Source organism: Carassius gibelio, chromosome A21, assembly GCF_023724105.1.
Source record: "Carassius gibelio isolate Cgi1373 ecotype wild population from Czech Republic chromosome A21, carGib1.2-hapl.c, whole genome shotgun sequence".
Classification (NCBI taxonomy): Eukaryota; Metazoa; Chordata; class Actinopteri; order Cypriniformes; family Cyprinidae; genus Carassius; species Carassius gibelio.
The window spans coordinates 14,989,258-15,006,664 of record NC_068391.1 but is presented as its reverse complement, the minus strand read 5'-3'; the positions used below and the strand labels follow the sequence as shown (position 1 = coordinate 15,006,664).

The following is a 17,407-nucleotide window of genomic DNA, read 5'->3' as shown; positions in this document are numbered from 1 at the left end:
TACAGTATATATAACCAATGCCAATCTATTTGACCTTTTTAAATAATGTGTAATGTGTTTAAACTTTTGTGTAAAAATATGTTTTTCATTACAATTTGTATTATATACATTATAATTTGAGTCATTTAGAAAAACAACTATTAATTGAAATATTAACGTGAATTTTAGAATCTGTTGCAAAGGAACCAAGAGCATCTGATGTATTTGCACAAACCTTCCTTTTCAAGTAGTGCTGAATCTTCAATATAACTAATGTTTGTCAAACACTATACATTTTTCATCAAATTTGATTAAATACCAGGTTTCCAATGTAGTTTAAGACTTTTAACCCTCTGTATTTTTTAGGGGGACAGATCAGGTTCAGGGAACTGAAAGGTGAAAACCTACTGAAACAAGTGCTGATCCACTTCTCTCTAATCTGAAAGAATGATCTTCCTATTTTTCATCAGTGTTTTATTTTCCAGCTACAAATTCCTTATCCAAATGAGCTGGTGGAAGCCAGGATGTTTCACCATTAGTCAGCAGGTCTGCTCCTCAGCATTTCTCTGCTTTTTTGACTTCTTTCATGACCACTGAGGACAGAATACACTGTAAAAAATAAGTGTAATTTTAACTGTAAAATTTTGTAAAAACGCTACGGAAAAAAACTGATAATAGGTTAACAGTAAGTTCCCGTACTATATACAGGGAAAAACTGTAAAAGATCTAACAAAGCATTTAATGTAAATTTACAGTAAAATTATGTTAATTATACAGCTTTTAGAAGTAAAAAAAGAACAAATCAATGTATAATTTACAGTCTAAAACTGTAAACTGATATTCCCAGAATTCCCTGCGTGACACTCCACGTTTGAAAGTATTTTGTTTAAATAATCATGTTTTTAAATAGTTCTTGTTATCAGTTATGTACATTTGAGCTTTATGTTACATCTTCTGTTGCTTAATGAAAGTTTTTTGCATTATTTAAGTATCACGTGTGTTACCATGATGGTGTTTTGTGTTTCCATAAATGTGCACCTTCTATATGTTAATATATACTTCTGTTTGTGGTGAAGCTACTTGTGATGAGCTTTGATACTTCATGTGGCTTTCTCTTATACAGTACCATCTTTATTATTATGGTGGTTGTCAGTATTTTCAAGGTACAAAACAGATTTAATTTTGTGTGTTGTTGAATTTACTGGTTTATATTCACATTTTCTTGTTTGTAAATTACAGCTTTATATTGTAAAATTAACAGTTTTTGACGTAAATGTGTTTACAGTTTTCTGTATTTTTACAAAATTATTCTGGCAACCACAGCTGCCAAATAGTTTTTGTAAAAACAACAAGAAATTTTTTACAGTGTACTTATGTTAACCAACAGGTCCAAATTATCAGCTTGTTGAATAGATCTTCAGTTTTTAATTCGCAGTCCCGAGTCTTGACGTGCAACAATAAAAAAACCAGCAAACAGTGTGTGACATATTCTATAAGATATGCCAGAGAATGCCAGTCAGCAGATTCACTCCACGAGGGAACAACTGAGAGTGTACAAGAAAACAAACAAAACATTTAGTTCGCCCATAAATTAAAATCGTCACTACTTACAAATCCTTTGTTTCAAACCTGTTTGTTTTCTTGATTACTGAGCACAAAAGAAGATATTTTAAAGAAAGTTGGTAACTTAAACAAATGATGATAGCCAATGACTTTCATAGTAAGAAGAAGAAGAAGAAAAAATACTATGGAAGTCAATGGCTATTCTACCAACATTATTTTAAATATCTTCTTTTGCTGGCGCCAATAGACTTGGGGCAGCGTGCCAACATATAGTGCCACTGTTGGGTGTCCCGAATTCGAGTCCTGGCTTGTGGACCTTTCCTGACCCAAATTTCCCCCAACTTTGCTTCCTGTTTAAACACTGTTTTAAAGAAGTGGAGGGTGAATAAATGATTTTTATTTTTCATTTTTTGGGTGAACTATCCCTTTATTTATATCGAACCAAGGATGTCTTTTAAAGAGTGTTTATTAAAGTTTTTTTTCTCTCCATGATTTGTTTGTAAAGAAATGAACATTATGAATAATAGACCGTTATACAACAGCCCGGCTGATCCCAACAAAGATCTGTAGTCTTGTGTGGAATATTGTCTTTCATCCGAGTAGCTGTTTGCAACCAAAGACTTTGAGACCCTGAGGAACAAGTTTGTTCAATATATCTTTTTTTGTCCCTCTGGCTGTCAAACCAGTCTTTTTTTTTTCCGATATGGTTTGTTGTTTAACGGTTCCTTTAGCTGTGTTCCCACTCACCTCTCTATTACTGTGGGTCAGTGGCTGTAATAACAGACTCTAGTGTTGACAATCACATGTTGATCTCTTTAGGCATGAAGTGTTTTTGGCTTTTTTAAACATTAAGTCATTTAGGTTTATCGGCCCTTTCACAGTCTTTATTTGCTGCCTGACATCCTCTTTAGTGTGGATCAGATAGACTGGGCATAAGTCAGCCAAAAACGCTAATTACGACTTGGGACTTGTTGATAATGATGGCTGTTTCTTCTCGTGTTTAAGGCGTGTTGTTTAACGGTTCCTATGTGATCTTCCTCCACACGTCTGCTTTCGTGAGGGATGGATCACTGACTCTTTTGGCAGCAAGCAGGCAGTTCTGTCACTAAAACTGAGCCACAAGTGTTGACATTCACATCTTGATAAGCGCTGAATAATAAATCTGACAGAAACTGGGTTTTTGATGCGTTGATGCGTCGCATTTCTGCCATCTTACTGAACATTCATTCACACATTTATTCATTTCATGGTTTGAATTTAGATTTTAAGCTGTTTTAATGAGCTTCATAAGTATTTGTTTATTGCTTCAGTCTTTAATTTATAGTGGAAAATGTGTTTTCAGTGTCAAGATTTATACATAGCAACAGAAGTACTAAATAAATCAAAATTAAACCAAAAATTACAGTACTGTCATAATTTACTCATCCTCCTGTTGTTATAAGCCTGTATGACTGACACACAATAGAAGATATATTATTTTTACTTATTTGTCCATGCAATGAAAGTACAACGGGATTCAAAACAACAACATTAAAAATAATATTTTGTGTTCAGCAGAAGAAAGTCATAAAGACTGGGATGACATGAATGTAAATGATAACCGAATTTTAAAGGTGCAGTATTATTTAAACACTTTATTAATATTTGAATTAGCTTTTCAGTTTAGTTCACTTATTTTTCAAGTTTTTTCTGAGATTCGTGTTAGTTTCTTTTTATATTTCTATTTAGCTTTAATTGATTTTATTTCATGTTTAGTCATTTTAGTATATTAGTTAGTTGCAAAGGCAACATTCCTATATCTTTCGATTATTTTCTTTTTTCATTTCCAGCTTAATTTCAATTCACTTATTTGACCATAAATGTATAACAGCAATAAGAACAGTAGAATTTGCGAATATGCATGTTTATTTTGGCAAATACAATATATATTACAATCACAAAATATATAAAGTGAACAATACGGATACAAAATATTGGACAAATTCATGTTTATGTCGAAATTCAGTGCAATTATTATGTATGTTCCAGGCTTCGACTAAACACGGCTGAGAAATGCATTGCAAAAACATAACAAAAACCGCAACATAAAAACGGGACTGGGAGCAGTAGCCTGGGGCGATTACAGTTGTCTTTCAGCTGCAACATGAATTAGATGATGTCGACGAGCTGAGAAGAGCGTGTGAGGGCGTTCACACAACTGTCTGATCGAGGGAATCTCCTCTGGGACCACTCGGACCTGCTGACTCAGGCACTGCGGTGGCTCACAATGGAGGCCAACTGCTCCCTCAAGCTCCCTCCGCCTCAGTTCATACCTGACAATGCTACGTCCCATGCTACACCTCTGTTCCCTCCCGTGAATACAGCAAGTCAGAGGAGCCCATCACTGGATAGAGCTGGCTGGTGTACTGGTTGATCATAGAGTCACTATAGCTGTCTGTGTATGAAGTGGAGATGTTGGATGGGACGGGAGGAGGGATGTGGGTTTCCCATTGCGGCACAGTAGCGTTCGGTGAGTACGAGTCATATGCCCCAGTCTGAGAAGATCTCTGACTCAAAGGCAAAGCTAGAGGAGATTGGAGAAGAGCTTCTCTTGAGCCTTTAGCCACATCACCCATTTGACTTAGAAAGCCGCTGAGACACGGAGTCGGTTCTTTGGAAACCGGAGAGTTTCCTCTCTCTGAGGAATCACTGGGCTCTTTCGGACTCGATAGAGCCGAGTCCGATCCAGAATAGCCTTTTCCCTCCTCTTCGGCCAGAGAGTCAGACTTTCTCTTCCTCTTGCGACGGAAGTTGCCATTATCAAACATCTTCTCACAGTTTGGGTCGAGGGTCCAGTAGTTCCCTTTGCCTGTTCAACAGAAGAAACCTTGTTATTTTGGCAGTTGAAAAATGAACTAGAACTAAACTAAAACCCAAAGCAGTTATGCAAGAAGAAGTTTCAACATGTTCTAACCTGGATCGCTGTCATCTCTGGGTACTTTCATGAAGCAGTCGTTGAGTGAGAGATTATGCCGGATTGAGTTCTGCCAGCTGGCTTTGCTCTTGTTGTAGAAAGGGAAGTTGTCAGCCACGTACTGGTAGATCTGGCTGAGAGTGAGGCGACGGTTTGGGGCTCCGTGAATTGCCATCGCAATAAGTGCTGAGTAAGAGTAGGGAGGTCTCACAAGTTTCATCAGATCTTCTTGGGAAGGCATGGAGAACCAGCTGAAACCACCTTCCGAGCTTCCGATTCCGCCTGAAGCAACGTACGGCTTTGTCATCCCGTAGTGCTGAGGAGCGGGATTGATCCCGGGTCCATTGAACCACAGGTAAGGGTTGGGGGTCTGGCCAGCGTATTCTCCGAAATCGTAAGCCGACGGCAGGGTTTGCTGTGGACTAGGCGCAGGCTGAGTGCTGTAGAAGTTGTCACCATATAAGCTGAATTCTTGGGACTCCTGCCCCATGCTGTGAAATTGGGGTGAAAGGGCTTGTGGAACAAATGACGTCATGCTTTCCGTCGTTCTGAGAGAAAACACTTCTGCTCTGATGCCTCTAACACAGGTGGATTGGTCAGGTGCATCACAACCTGACACCTGTCTCACCTGAACTATTTATACACGTTTTGTAACACCCTCTTTGCTCTGATTGGTTGTTAGTGTCACACCTCCGCTCTCATTTTTTTGGGGGGGTGGGGGGTGTTGATATATCAGTATATCAGTAGAATATCTTAAGTTGCTTGAGTGACTTGGATAGATTAACTTGGTTAAATTCCTGAGTAAAAATTGCCTTATAATACATGAAAATACAAATAATTGTTCCATATAATTATACATAACATCGTACCTTTTGCAAGTCTCTTATGTTCTTTTGTTCACTGCAAGTAAAATGGTACAGTTTTAGTAGTTAAAAAAGTAGAACAATTTACATGAATATTTCACACTTACAAGGTGATTATTGTGTGTTTATAGTGAAAGAAGTCACTAACAAACATAACAAATAAATAAAACTTGGAATTTTACTGTGAAACATGTAATGTCCAATGTGCTGGCAAATGTAAGTGTCTAGGCTAATTATATGTTGATACCTACGTGGTTTCAGTGGCATTATAAACATTAAAGACGCAACGTCATGCAGTTTTTTCTCGGTTAACTTCTTGGATCGCTTCACTTGTAGCCTGATATCATCAGATCAGCTTCTATTAGTGGTTCCTAGATCTAGATTAAATCTTGGAGGGGATCGTGCTTTCCCGGTTGCTTCCCCCAAACTTTTAAACTCTTTGCCCTGATGTATCAGATCCACCCAGACCAGCTCTAGTTTTAATCTTTATTAAAAGTTTCTTTATTAACTAGGGATTTTATTTCTCTGGGCGATTCATTCTTAGGTGTGATCTTGTTTCATGTTGTGTATGCTTCATGCTCATAGCATAGCATCCATTTTAAAAGTGTATATGTGTGTGTGTGTGTGTGTGTGTGTGTGTGTGTGTGTGTGTGTGTGTGTGTGTGTGTGTGTGTGTCAGGGGGACGGTTGGTTGTGCTTAGAGGGACCTATTTTTTGTGATATCATACTCAAACTCTAACCCTAATTTAAAAATAACTGCAGGACTCGGGAATTTGAGACCACTGTGGACATCTATGCTTTATTGTTATGCAATAAAAATATTTAATGCACAATATTTCAGTTACACTACACTTCAACAATAACTATTATCCTAATTATTAACAGTTGGACAAAAAAGTGTCTTTAAAAAAACTGCCTTAACCTATATAAGCAATTATTTATATAAAAATTTGAACATAAAATGGAAAACAGCCCATATATGAATGTTTCATCCCTTAAAAACATTGGCAAGTAGTCCATAAAAAAAAAAAAAAAAAAAAAAAAAAACCCCTGCCTTAAAATAGCCAATTCTCTCCTTTCAACACATCTCACCTGTGTAGATTCTGTGGAGACGTCGAGCAACAATCAGTCACGTGACAGCCTGCCTTTCCTACAGACCAGCTCAAGTGAAGAACGTAGCTGTAGCCTAATCAATTAATGTACTAGAATATGATAAAGTATGATGAGATATGATAAGTATTCGGCACAAACTTTGGTTTATTGTGAAAGGATACGAGAGCGTCGCAACGCGACAAAAAGAAAAAAGAAAAAAAAAAAGATTATGCTGTGCATATTTACATTTACTCATTTATACCTTTATCCACACCGACTAACAGGTAAGAGAGAGTAACACACACTGGATCCAGCGCGAGCTCACATGCCTGGGTCTTAACGGGTTCTTTTGTCGCGTCGCGATTGCATCGCTCGCATCCGTTGAAAGAGGACGTAGTCGTCCTTTGTTTTTTCCCTGGGGTGTATGTTACCCCCCCCCCCCCCCCCCCAAACCGCGGGGAGATCAAAGTGAAATCGCGAGCGCAGTAGGAGATTTGAACCTCGCTACAGATGCGCCAAAGAGATTAATTCGTCTCGTCTTCTGATTGGCTGAATGTTCACTCAAATCTAAATAAACAAACCAGAGAATTTAACCCTGGCGGAAGTATCGCTGGTGGGTCAAACAAAGACCGGGGGACATGTCCAGGGACACTGGCTACACGGGCCACAAAGTGTTTTAAGTAGTTTGACAGGCTTAAGAGCATTTAGGGAAACGGCGACCTGTGCGAGTCCTCAAATTGTTGATGGAAGGCGAACAGAATTATTTCACAGGAATAAAACACAAAACACAAAACCTTGCCGATAGTTAGCATGATGTAATCATGATTCTTTCCCTCACGCAACGTATAGCGTTTCCTTGTATAATTATATCATCTTTATTACTATGTCAATATACAATTCAAATTGCATGAGCACACAAATATAACACAACAAATAAACACTTTGAATCGTAGAACAATTCAAATAAAAGATACAAAGATAAGTTTGAGAAATAACGAAAACGGTCTTAATATTGATAAAGTATTGATTTATCATTATGTTTTTCATATGAACATGTATTCATGGAATGTCCAGCATTCAGAACTTAATAATGTTGTAGCTACAGACTACCAAAGTCATATTTTTACAGACCTGGGAGAATTAAACGGTTATGAATGATGTGTTGATTTGAGTGAAACTAAATTAAATGTAATAACCAAAACTGGTTACTGTCATTTAGTTTTGTGTAGAATGAAGGTTTAATATCTAGCTGGATAAATCAAAGCACACTGGTTCTGTTGGCTTGATTCTCGGTTCTTCGCATCGATTAGAAGAAGTGGCTTGTGTTTGTGCTGGTTGATAATGTCGCTGACCCGCTCGAAAGTCTGCCAAAAACAATCAATAGTGTTACAATTTTGGTCATTATGCATGTAGCTAAGATTACAAGCATATAAAAAACAACCGTTTTAATACCTCGTAGGATTTCAGACCAGTGCCTAGCATGAAGCCATCTTGATTTCTGCGGATCTGTATATTGTAAACTTTATCCTGGTACAGGACCACGAGTGTGTAGGGCTGGTTAGAAGATCGATTTGAACTGTCCCGCACAAGGAACGTCCCATCCTGAGAGAGGGCACATTTCAACAGATGATATCAAGAATGACATTTGTATTCCCTATAAATTTCTAATAAGAAAATAAGAATGCAAATGTAGTTTCAAGTGTCATATTTGAGCACAATGGTCTCACCCTGTTAACTCTTGTCAGGCATTTCTCTGCCTCACGGCGGGTGATCTGACCCACGTACCAAGCTGGATCCATGTCCTATAAATGGAGAAGGAATAGTTTTAAGTCTGACAGTGACCAATGAGCAATGTTTGTCTGTTTTCTCTACAACTATCTAAGAAAATGATGATTTATTAAATCCATAATATTTTAAAGAGACCTAATAGTGATATAAACGAATTCCAGCGTAGAACAGACTGCTATTTCTTTATCGGAAACACTTGCTCACTGGATCCTCTGCAGTGAATGGGTGCCGTCAAAATGAGAGTCTAATAAATAGACTAACAGAAACATAACAATAATCCACAAGACTCCAGTCCATCAATTAATGTCTACAAAAGAGCAAAGCTGTGTGTTTGTAATAAACAAATTCATCAAGAAAACGGACCAGCGAGGAAATTGACTTTTTCTTTGGAGGAAGCGTTTTTATAGATTATGGGCTCATATTTCGGTCGGAAGTGATAGTTTAAAGTTAAAAAGCCTTATCACTTCACAAGATGTTAATTGATGGACTGGAGTCATGCATGTCGATTATTGTGATGTTTTGATCAGCTTGTTTGGACTCATTCTGACGGCACCCATTCACAAACTCATCTACATCATGGATGGCCTGAGTCTGAGAACATTTTCAACGAACTTCTCCTTTAACCTATACTAGAAATAGACTCCAGTAGCACTTGAGAGCAAATGCTTCACGAAGGCGCCACCTGCTGGTTGATCTGTAGTGGTGTGACTGTTGATTCAACCCTCTGTACCTGCTTGCTGCCCATGTCTGCATGTAGTGGTGGTCCTCTTGCACTTCTTTGGTGATCGTTCATTGCTTTCATTCAACAAAATAAAATTAGTTATTCTCATTAAATGTATAGTAAAATTAATCAAACTAATACAATGCGCGCTTACCCTCCTGCAGTTTTGCTGGTAGTGATCGATTGGGGTGAACACTGTGAAATGTGACCGAAAAAATTGTTAAATATAATATTGTAACTAATATTTCTGAATATCTGGATTAATTCAACACCCAGATAGCACACTCTGCAAGATGCATCTGCTGTGAACAATCATCTGATAGATGTGTTTAAGATATCTGTTCTACATTAAAACCGACATTATTTAAACCTCTGCTTGACATCTGATAATAAACGTTGTATAGATGTATTGCAGAGCAGCAAACACTCTCTCAAAAATACGTCTTGCAGATGTCTCCGTGATGCACGTGTGCTCATTTGAATCCGTACTTGTCTGTTTGATAGGACTTTCCGTGGGTTCCCGGCGGCCTTGGTGAAAGGTTCCTGGTGTGCATTGGGAATGTGTTGGAGTTGTGCATGGCAGCTGTAAGAATTACAGAGTGTTAATAAAGCTTAAAACTGAATTCGTTTTCTTAACTTTTTTTTCTTTACTGATAATAAAATGTATGTTAACCATCTCATCAAAATATATAAACACACACAATATGGACAAAGTTACTTACTGTCATCATGAAACCGCTGAACAAAAAACATGAAATTGAAATGTGAGTGATTGAAAACTATGCAAGTTGCACAAACATATATATTTACATACATACATGCATATATATATATATATATATATAGCCTATGTGTGTGTGTGCTTATACTGTGATTACCTCCTTCATGTGCTCAGGTTTTCTGTTGGAAAAGCGAGGTACAAGTTACAGTGGCAGCTTTGTGAAAGAATGGTGCAGCGTAAAGTTATAATAATTTTTTTTTTTTAAATAAATAAAAGATGCATTTAACCTGTTCTGATAGCCTGGTGTAACAGAGGAGGCACTTCTGTGCACCCCTGGAAGAGAGGGTTTGGGAATCCTTATTGGGTCTCCTGGTGGCTCCATTGCAGGTCTGATAAAAGCAAACGAAAACATCCCAAAAAATGAAGGACAGTGTAATGTAGTTTTTTCCAAAACAAAGAAATTTACAGTAATTTGGAGCAATTTTTCTGTGTCCTCTTATGCACGAGAGAATATCTGTCTTTTGAAATAGTAAATGATACTACTAAATATCGTCATGCTGAATGCACATGTGCAGTTATTTCTGTTTTATCTATAAAAGAGGAATTTAAAGGAAACCACCGTACCTTCCTTGCAGTTGGCCAACCTGCAGAAAAAAAAAAATATTAGAGAAATACCATTTTACATAAACATTGAAATGTAAGTTATTACAATATGTTAACAATATTCATTGTATATTATATATTGTATATTCATTCAAACAGTAATATAAATATCTATAACACACACACAATATAATATATATTTATATATTGTTATATATAATGATATTGATCTATTAATATAGCTAACCATGATATTTATTAATCTATTCTTTAAAATAATATATACTTAATAGATTGTTCAATAATTACATTTTCAGTAAATGCAAATAGTTAAAAATTACTAAGCCACATAGTGATGAATTCTACTTCGAAGTAGGACCAAATAAACTTACTTTGTCAAGCGAGCACGTGCCTCTTCCACCTGTGAAGACACAATACAGTCTAAGTGTTGTTAAAACATATAATTCATAACTGCAATACAGTTTAGAATCAAAGCCTTCCCTTTAGACACTGCCTACGTTATCTTTATTGATTGCTTTCACACCAGATCATATCAATGTAATCTGAATTGCATTATTTCTGAGTTATTATTTCTGACCTGCTACAGCTGGAGGGTGGTTTCTGTCCAGAGCTCCTGGCTTTTTGCTGCGGTCCACGGCAGGTGCTATAAGAGCACAGAACGGTAGAAACAACAGGTGGATAAGTTCGCAACAACATCGCACCCAGTTCATCTTTCACTGAAACTAAGAAAACTTTCCTACCTTGGGGTCTTTTTAGAGGCCGCTCTTCTCTCATAGGCAGCCCAACCTATCGATTATAATATTAAATATAGAGTTAAATGCAGATTAAAAAAATGAAAACCAGAAATGAACCGGGACACATACTGTTTGGAAATATGATGGACTCACACTTGGCCGCTCTACAGGGAGAGGGAGAGCGGGTCCAGGGCCTGGGCGCTCTGGAGGGACAGGGGGTTGACTTCTGCTCTCTCGGTTACTATCTGATAAAACAAGGAACCCTATCATTTTCCCAAAAGACTAAGACAGTAGGACGAAGGAGTGTCCAGTTGTGCGTACCAATATAATCACTGTTTTCCATGGGTTTTGCCGGGCAGATCTGAGCCATGTCTTCATTAGGCTCGGTCGGTGGAGGCTCATAGCTGTTGTCACTGTCGGACCCTTCCTCTGGGGACTCATAGTCTCCACCGCTAGCTTCACCTTCATCATTCGAGTCAGGATTCTCATAGTCATCATCGCTATCCTTGAGGAGGAAAGAACACGCATGCTCTGCCAATCAGATGTGATACTGATCACTTCAAAACTTTTAAACACAAATACGAGACTTACAAACTCTTCAGAGTCCCACGCTTGATCCTCATGATGCTCGACTGAAAATAACAACAGCAGACTTCTTAGACACACTTTAAAAGGGTCATTTGTAGCATTGAATATACTTTATATCATACCTGGTGGTTGTGGGAAGCTGGGAACTGGGGATGGCCTGTTACAAAACACTAAGGATAATTAGTTGTCTGCTAAAGAAAAAGAAAAAGAAAAAGAAACAAAGAGAGTTCCTCAAAAGACATTCTTCAAAATATCATCTTTTGTGTTTCTGCAGGAGAACGTAAATTATTCAGGCTTGGAATGACATGAGGGTGAGTAAATGAGGACATGGTGTTAATATATGAGACAACAAACCTTTCAACAAGAACATGGATGTGTCTGGATGACCATATACTTATAGAGTCCTAACCACTAACATTTCAAAGTTTGGGGTCAGTTCTTCAACACTTCTATTCTGGAAGGATGCTTTCAATTGATCAAAAATGACAGATAAGATATTTCTAATGTCACAAATGCGTTTCCGTTTCGAATGAATGCTGTTCTTTTGAACTTTTTTATTCATCAAAACATCATCTTAGATAGGTTTCCAGAAAAAGAAAAAAAGAACAAAGCAGCACAAACATTTTCAACACTGATAATAATAAGAAATATTTCTTGAGCAGCAAATCGGCATATTATTATGATTTCTGCAGGATCGTGTGACAGAAATTCATCTTTGCCATCACACATTTGAAATCGAAGTTATTGAAAAAAGTTATTTAAAATCGCAGTTTCACAATATTACAGATTCGTTTTGACTGGTTTTGATCAAGAAATGCTGCCTTGGTGAGCATAAAAGACTTCTTTCTAAATCATTAAGAAATGCTTACTGACATACCTAACTTTGAATGTTAGTGTACATAATATTTCATATATATATATATATATAAAGCACAAGATTTATGATGGTAGAGATGTACTGGCCTTATTGTTGGAATCGCCGGAAAGAACCTCTTCTTGTTGATTTCCTGACAAATTTTTGAGATAAGCCTACAATTTTAGAAAGAAACCAGTTTCAAATCCTCAAGCGTAACCACAATTACTAGCAAATGATTGATAAGTAGGTGTTTAAGGAGAAAGAACAGAATGTTATTATTGCTTTATGTACTGGCTGAGGGTTCAGCTCAAGCAGGATGTGGTAACAGAGCCATAGTTTTCTGTCCCCGTTTCTCTGCACCTGACAATGCTTAAAAAACCAACAAGAATCCCTTTACCATGTATGCCGTCTTTGCCAAATATGCTTTTGGGAAAAAATTGATAACATCTGTTTATTTGAGTGTCGGTGTTTTTAACTATTTCACACCAAATGTGCTCTGCAAACCAGCTTCAGCTTCAACGCAATGGTTCATGCCGCATCTGCTTCTCTGGTTTATCTTTCCTGTGCAGTATTTCCTTTTACTGTCACTATGTCATCAGTGGGGTTCTTGCACATTTCTACCTGTTTCTACACTTTGTCAAATATTTTGCCAACATGATGAGCTACAGTTGTTTTAAAAACGTTTTAAAGCACAGTGAATGTACTTTAAGAAAATAAAAAAAGGATATGATTAATTATTCTACACTTTATGGCAAATAAATTCTAATGTTGTTTACAATGATTTACCCAGTATAGAATGACAAATACACAGAGAAGACCATCAGTACTTACGGTGCATGAAGCTTAGGGAACTTTTGAAGGTCATTGTCAGACATACTCTGAAAAAATAAATATACAGACTGATTTTAAATTCATTTATCAAACTGGCTTTGAAAGTATATATGCCCAAAGAAAGTCGTCTTTTGGATTCATATAAGCTAATACTGAAGAGTCTAGGATAGGATCATTATTGCAGTGATTAATTTGTTTCTGGCATTTTGCATGTTTTGCAACAATTCTTTTAACCCTAGCTGATGTATAGCATAGCTTTTAGTTTTTAATCATCCATGTTGGAAGATGCACCCAATAATGGCAACAAGGAACAATTTTCACCCTTTTAAAAGTCTAAGGATGTGCTGGAGTCGACTTTAAAGAGTGGTTTGAATCTCCCATTTTCAATGCAAGATCTCAGCCAAAAATGAACGCAACTCTTGATGGAAATAATGTTGCATAACATTGCTGAAACAATGGCAAAACGAATGCACGGTGGCTGTCCAATGAAATATTCAAAAGTGCGACTTTTTTGGACAGGCAGTGTAAAGTCTACTCCAGCACATCCCAAAGGCTTTCAGTGGGGTTTAGATCAGGACTCTGTGATGGCCAGTCTTTCACAGTTTGAGCCTGATGAATCTTTGCATTGTCGTCCTGGAATATGTAAATGTGTACTTCTTCCGACACGGTTATTTGAGAAATAAACTTAAATGCACTGCATCAGTTAGGATTAAAAAACATATTCATCCCTGCAATAATGATTCAGTCCATCAAAATAATTGTAATTGTGAATTCTGACTGATTAGGAGGTGGTAGTTTAGAAATAGAAGTTAATTTTAGAAGTCAGCAGTTTACTTTTTAGGATGTTTCTAATAACAACACTTCCTGAATTGCAGGACGAAGGAAAACAATGATACAACGTTGAGTCAGACCCCAGCCGTCTATTTTGTAAAGGGGACATTTTTTGTCTGAATATAAATATTTAGCTTTGTTAAAAGCTACAGATGTTTGCAAATGAAAAAGTTCTTAAAATCAAACCGATTTTATTTAGATTGCCGCAAATTGCATAGGGCCAAAAATAGTCTTATACTAAATGATGACATACTAAATGATGGCATGTGCTGAAAATGGTCAGGTCTGCTTTCTAAGCGCTTCTTGAATTTCATGGACTTTCCCTCCTTGCTGTCTGCGATCAGAACGGACCTGAGACACAGTTTTGGGCTGCGTCCCACCAAAAGCGCTGGACTCAAATTTTAAAGGGGAACATACCAGGAACCTTTGGCCATTGATGCTATGCCGTGTCACAACCTTATCACACCCAGTTAGATTCCGCTAAAGATAATGAAAAAGTGTGTCAGTTGAATTTACAGGCTCACAGACATAACCGTATCTCCTACATAAACAACATAATGGAATATTAAATATAATCAAATATCAAATATAGGTCTGTAGTACATTCAATGTTATTAATGATTCAGCAATGCAACTTCATTTATCGGTTTTAAACAGTATAAAATTTGAAACTGTGCTAAACATCTGTAAAAGAAACATTTTGATTACAACAGACATGTTTTCAATTTGACTATATATTTTACATTGAAAGATGATCAGAGAAAGCAACTTACTTTCTTCAGAAAGTCTGCTAACCGTTGCGAATCCCAGCTCAGAACCTCCGATTTGGATGGAAAACTATCAGAACTCATTATTCCAAATGCTACACTTAACTTTCGAATATCAAATCCCAGATACCATCAAGCATTGAAAAAAAAAATGTAGACACTCTCACAGTGAGTTCACAGTGTGCCTGACACTATTTCTACTGAGAACACGAGGAGACAAAAAAAATGTAAAGAAAAAAAAACAAAAACAACAAGAAATTGTACTTTAGTCACAGAATCACCCACTTTCAAATGAATAGGAGGGGGAATTACTAAAAATTCCAAAAATATCTAAGAAGCCCAAGACTCTGGATTTGCTTGAGCACAGTATATAAAGAAAGAATGACATCCACTTCCCCATAGACTTCCTGTTAATGATTGTTGTGACAAACAGGGGGAAGTACGGCCCCTTCATGAAAAAAAAAGAAGTTATTTCATAATTTTTCTTAAATTCATCTTCACCCCATCAGACAGATGTAGGCTATAAGCACTGGATATTATCAACTACTGGACTCAATCTTGCATTCATTTTAGTGTTTGGTAAGATCATAGACACACAATGCAAGATTAAAACTCCATTATTATATTTGAATTATTTGCCTCATTATCTACATCGATCCACGTCCTTTGATTCCTAAATTTTGGTTTTGAATTTTGATGAACACAAGCAAAGGGCTATGATGAAGGCTTTCTTTGGGAAAAGTATTCATGAAATAACATTTCGAAGTTTACAACATAGAGCTGTACTTTTATTATAGCCATTTCTTTTTTTTATCTTTTAGCCTTATTTGCCATTAGTTGGTGCTTCCCATGTTATATATTTTGCTTATTTAAATATAGATTTAACAACTGATAAGTAACAGCTATTTTTTTTCAGTTTCGTTTAACTGCATATTAAAGGGGTCCTATGATGCTTTTTTATAAAGCTCATTATTTTGTGTATTTGGTGTAACAGAATATGTTGACGTAGTTTAATGTATAAAAAACACATAATTTTTCGAATACTGTACATTATGGTAGGTCCTCTGTGCATCCGTCTCTCTCAAATGCGTCATTTTCTACAAAGTCCCTCCTTCCAACAAGCACAGTCTGCTCTGATTGGCCAACTGACACAGTGTGTTGTGATTGGCTGAACACCGCAAGCACTCGTCGGAACTATAACGTCCCTTTCTATAGACGGTTTCAACGGCATCAACATAAACAAACGTTAATGCGCGTGAGCGCTTTTGTGGACCTAACTTAACTTCCGGTAGACTCCAAATAGAATCAATAACAACAGCCAAGTCCCTCTAGAGTAGATATTTTTTGATAACAAACAAAATGTGTTTTCTGTGTGGATCAGGCGGACTTAATGAAAATGCTAATTCATTATTTGCCAGCAGGAGATGTTTTAAAGCATAGACATAAAGCGCGAGAAATAGAGGTTTCCCCAGTAACAGCTATAAACAAAGCAGAGCTGGTACGCTCACACATTGCTTTATCACGCATATAACATGCAAATCTTCTTTCAGAAATACAGCGATATAAAAACACCCGTGCCTCGTTTTGATATTTAAACATAAATGTAAGGAATTATTATTAAACGTGAAGTACGTTACGTAATGTTACGTTACTAATGTTTATTTAACGAAGCCTTTTTGAAAATCGATCAGTTTTAAAATTGTGGCGAGTCTCCAAAAATAAATAAATGTATGGGAAACACATCCCGCAGCACAACCACCTGAGCCCAACTTCAGTCTACTCATCACCTTGGCTTTAACTGCGTTTGTAGATGGCACCGCAGCCAGACCGATATACACAACACAGACCGGAAGTTAACTTAGGTCCAGGCGCGTGCGCCCGATGAAACCGTCTATAATCACTAGCTTCATCTTTCAAAATAAATGTAAAGACAGTTAATAATGTCCTCAGTTTTACCATCAGTTCAAGCACGAAAGGGGAACGAGTCACGTGACACACTGATGAAGCTCATATGTGTTTGCATTACACAAGCCACAGACGGCTAAGACAGACGACTCCACTGTGTGACCATCTCGCTCTCTCTCCCACACACGCAAAACCACACACACGCAAAACTCAGCATTTGAACATTTAATAGCAAATACTTCAACTAATAACAAAACTTACTTGACGAAGCTGATTCAAATTTTCCGCATAGTGACGTAGACATGGGGGCGTGTTTGAATGAGGCATTTTAGGGGGCGTGGCAGAGTCTTAATTTCTCTCTTTAATTTTGAGACTTTAGTCTTTGCAACTTCAGGGATCTTATCTATGCATAATCAGCTTGCAACACTCCAAAGAGTAAGGAAAACTTGAAATCATATGACCCTTTTAACATTTTTCTTAAGGTTAACCTGGTACAGTTGTACGGTTTTGGTCGCATGCCTTATTTTAAAACGATCGCATTATGGGAATTATCATATAGATCGTGTGAATGATTATGTGGATCGTGACCTG

General features: G+C 37.1%; 2 protein-coding genes across 3 annotated transcripts; both read right to left on the bottom strand.

The window, feature by feature from the left end:
• Window positions 1–3,438: 3,438 nt before the first annotated feature.
• Window positions 3,439–5,166, bottom strand: LOC127942099 (forkhead box protein I1-ema-like). The gene is made up of 2 exons (XM_052537662.1): window positions 4,496–5,166; window positions 3,439–4,390 (listed from the first exon to the last, which is right to left on the bottom strand). Exons 1-2 carry the CDS (start codon window positions 5,028–5,030, stop codon window positions 3,876–3,878), a joined length of 1,050 nt encoding a protein of 349 aa, XP_052393622.1. The 5' UTR covers window positions 5,031–5,166; the 3' UTR covers window positions 3,439–3,875.
• A 2,294-nt stretch (window positions 5,167–7,460) lies between these two features.
• lcp2a (lymphocyte cytosolic protein 2a) lies at window positions 7,461–15,310 on the bottom strand. Of its 2 annotated transcripts, none has more exons than XM_052537829.1 (21): window positions 14,918–15,310; window positions 14,562–14,624; window positions 13,314–13,360; window positions 12,590–12,655; window positions 11,749–11,783; window positions 11,630–11,670; window positions 11,360–11,543; window positions 11,168–11,283; window positions 11,045–11,090; window positions 10,882–10,947; window positions 10,676–10,704; window positions 10,305–10,324; window positions 9,968–10,069; window positions 9,838–9,859; window positions 9,682–9,697; window positions 9,449–9,542; window positions 9,114–9,154; window positions 8,969–9,033; window positions 8,178–8,252; window positions 7,903–8,052; window positions 7,461–7,814 (listed from the first exon to the last, which is right to left on the bottom strand). In XM_052537829.1, exons 1-21 carry the CDS (start codon window positions 14,993–14,995, stop codon window positions 7,689–7,691), a joined length of 1,482 nt encoding a protein of 493 aa, XP_052393789.1. In that variant the 5' UTR covers window positions 14,996–15,310; the 3' UTR covers window positions 7,461–7,688. The 2 variants fall into 2 exon arrangements, with proteins under 2 accessions (XP_052393789.1, XP_052393790.1); XM_052537830.1 differs by having other exon boundaries at window positions 11,192–11,283; window positions 14,918–15,307.
• Window positions 15,311–17,407: the final 2,097 nt, after the last annotated feature.

What these genes read in the sequence shown, in the direction of transcription:
- LOC127942099 (XM_052537662.1), bottom strand. Translation starts at nt 5,030, where the DNA reads ATGACGTCATTTGTTCCACAAGCCCTTTCACCCCAATTTCACAGCATG. An exon ending in CAGAGATGACAGCGATCCAG is followed by an intron (nt 4,391 to 4,495) that starts GTTAGAACATGT and finishes TCTGTTGAACAG; the next exon opens with GCAAAGGGAACTACTGGACC.
- lcp2a (XM_052537829.1), bottom strand. Translation starts at nt 14,995, where the DNA reads ATGAGTTCTGATAGTTTTCCATCCAAATCGGAGGTTCTGAGCTGGGAT. An exon ending in TTCCCTAAGCTTCATGCACC is followed by an intron (nt 12,656 to 13,313) that starts GTAAGTACTGAT and finishes CTAAAATTGTAG; the next exon opens with GCTTATCTCAAAAATTTGTC. An exon ending in GCACGTGCTCGCTTGACAAA is followed by an intron (nt 10,325 to 10,675) that starts GTAAGTTTATTT and finishes TTTTTTCTGCAG; the next exon opens with GTTGGCCAACTGCAAGGAAG.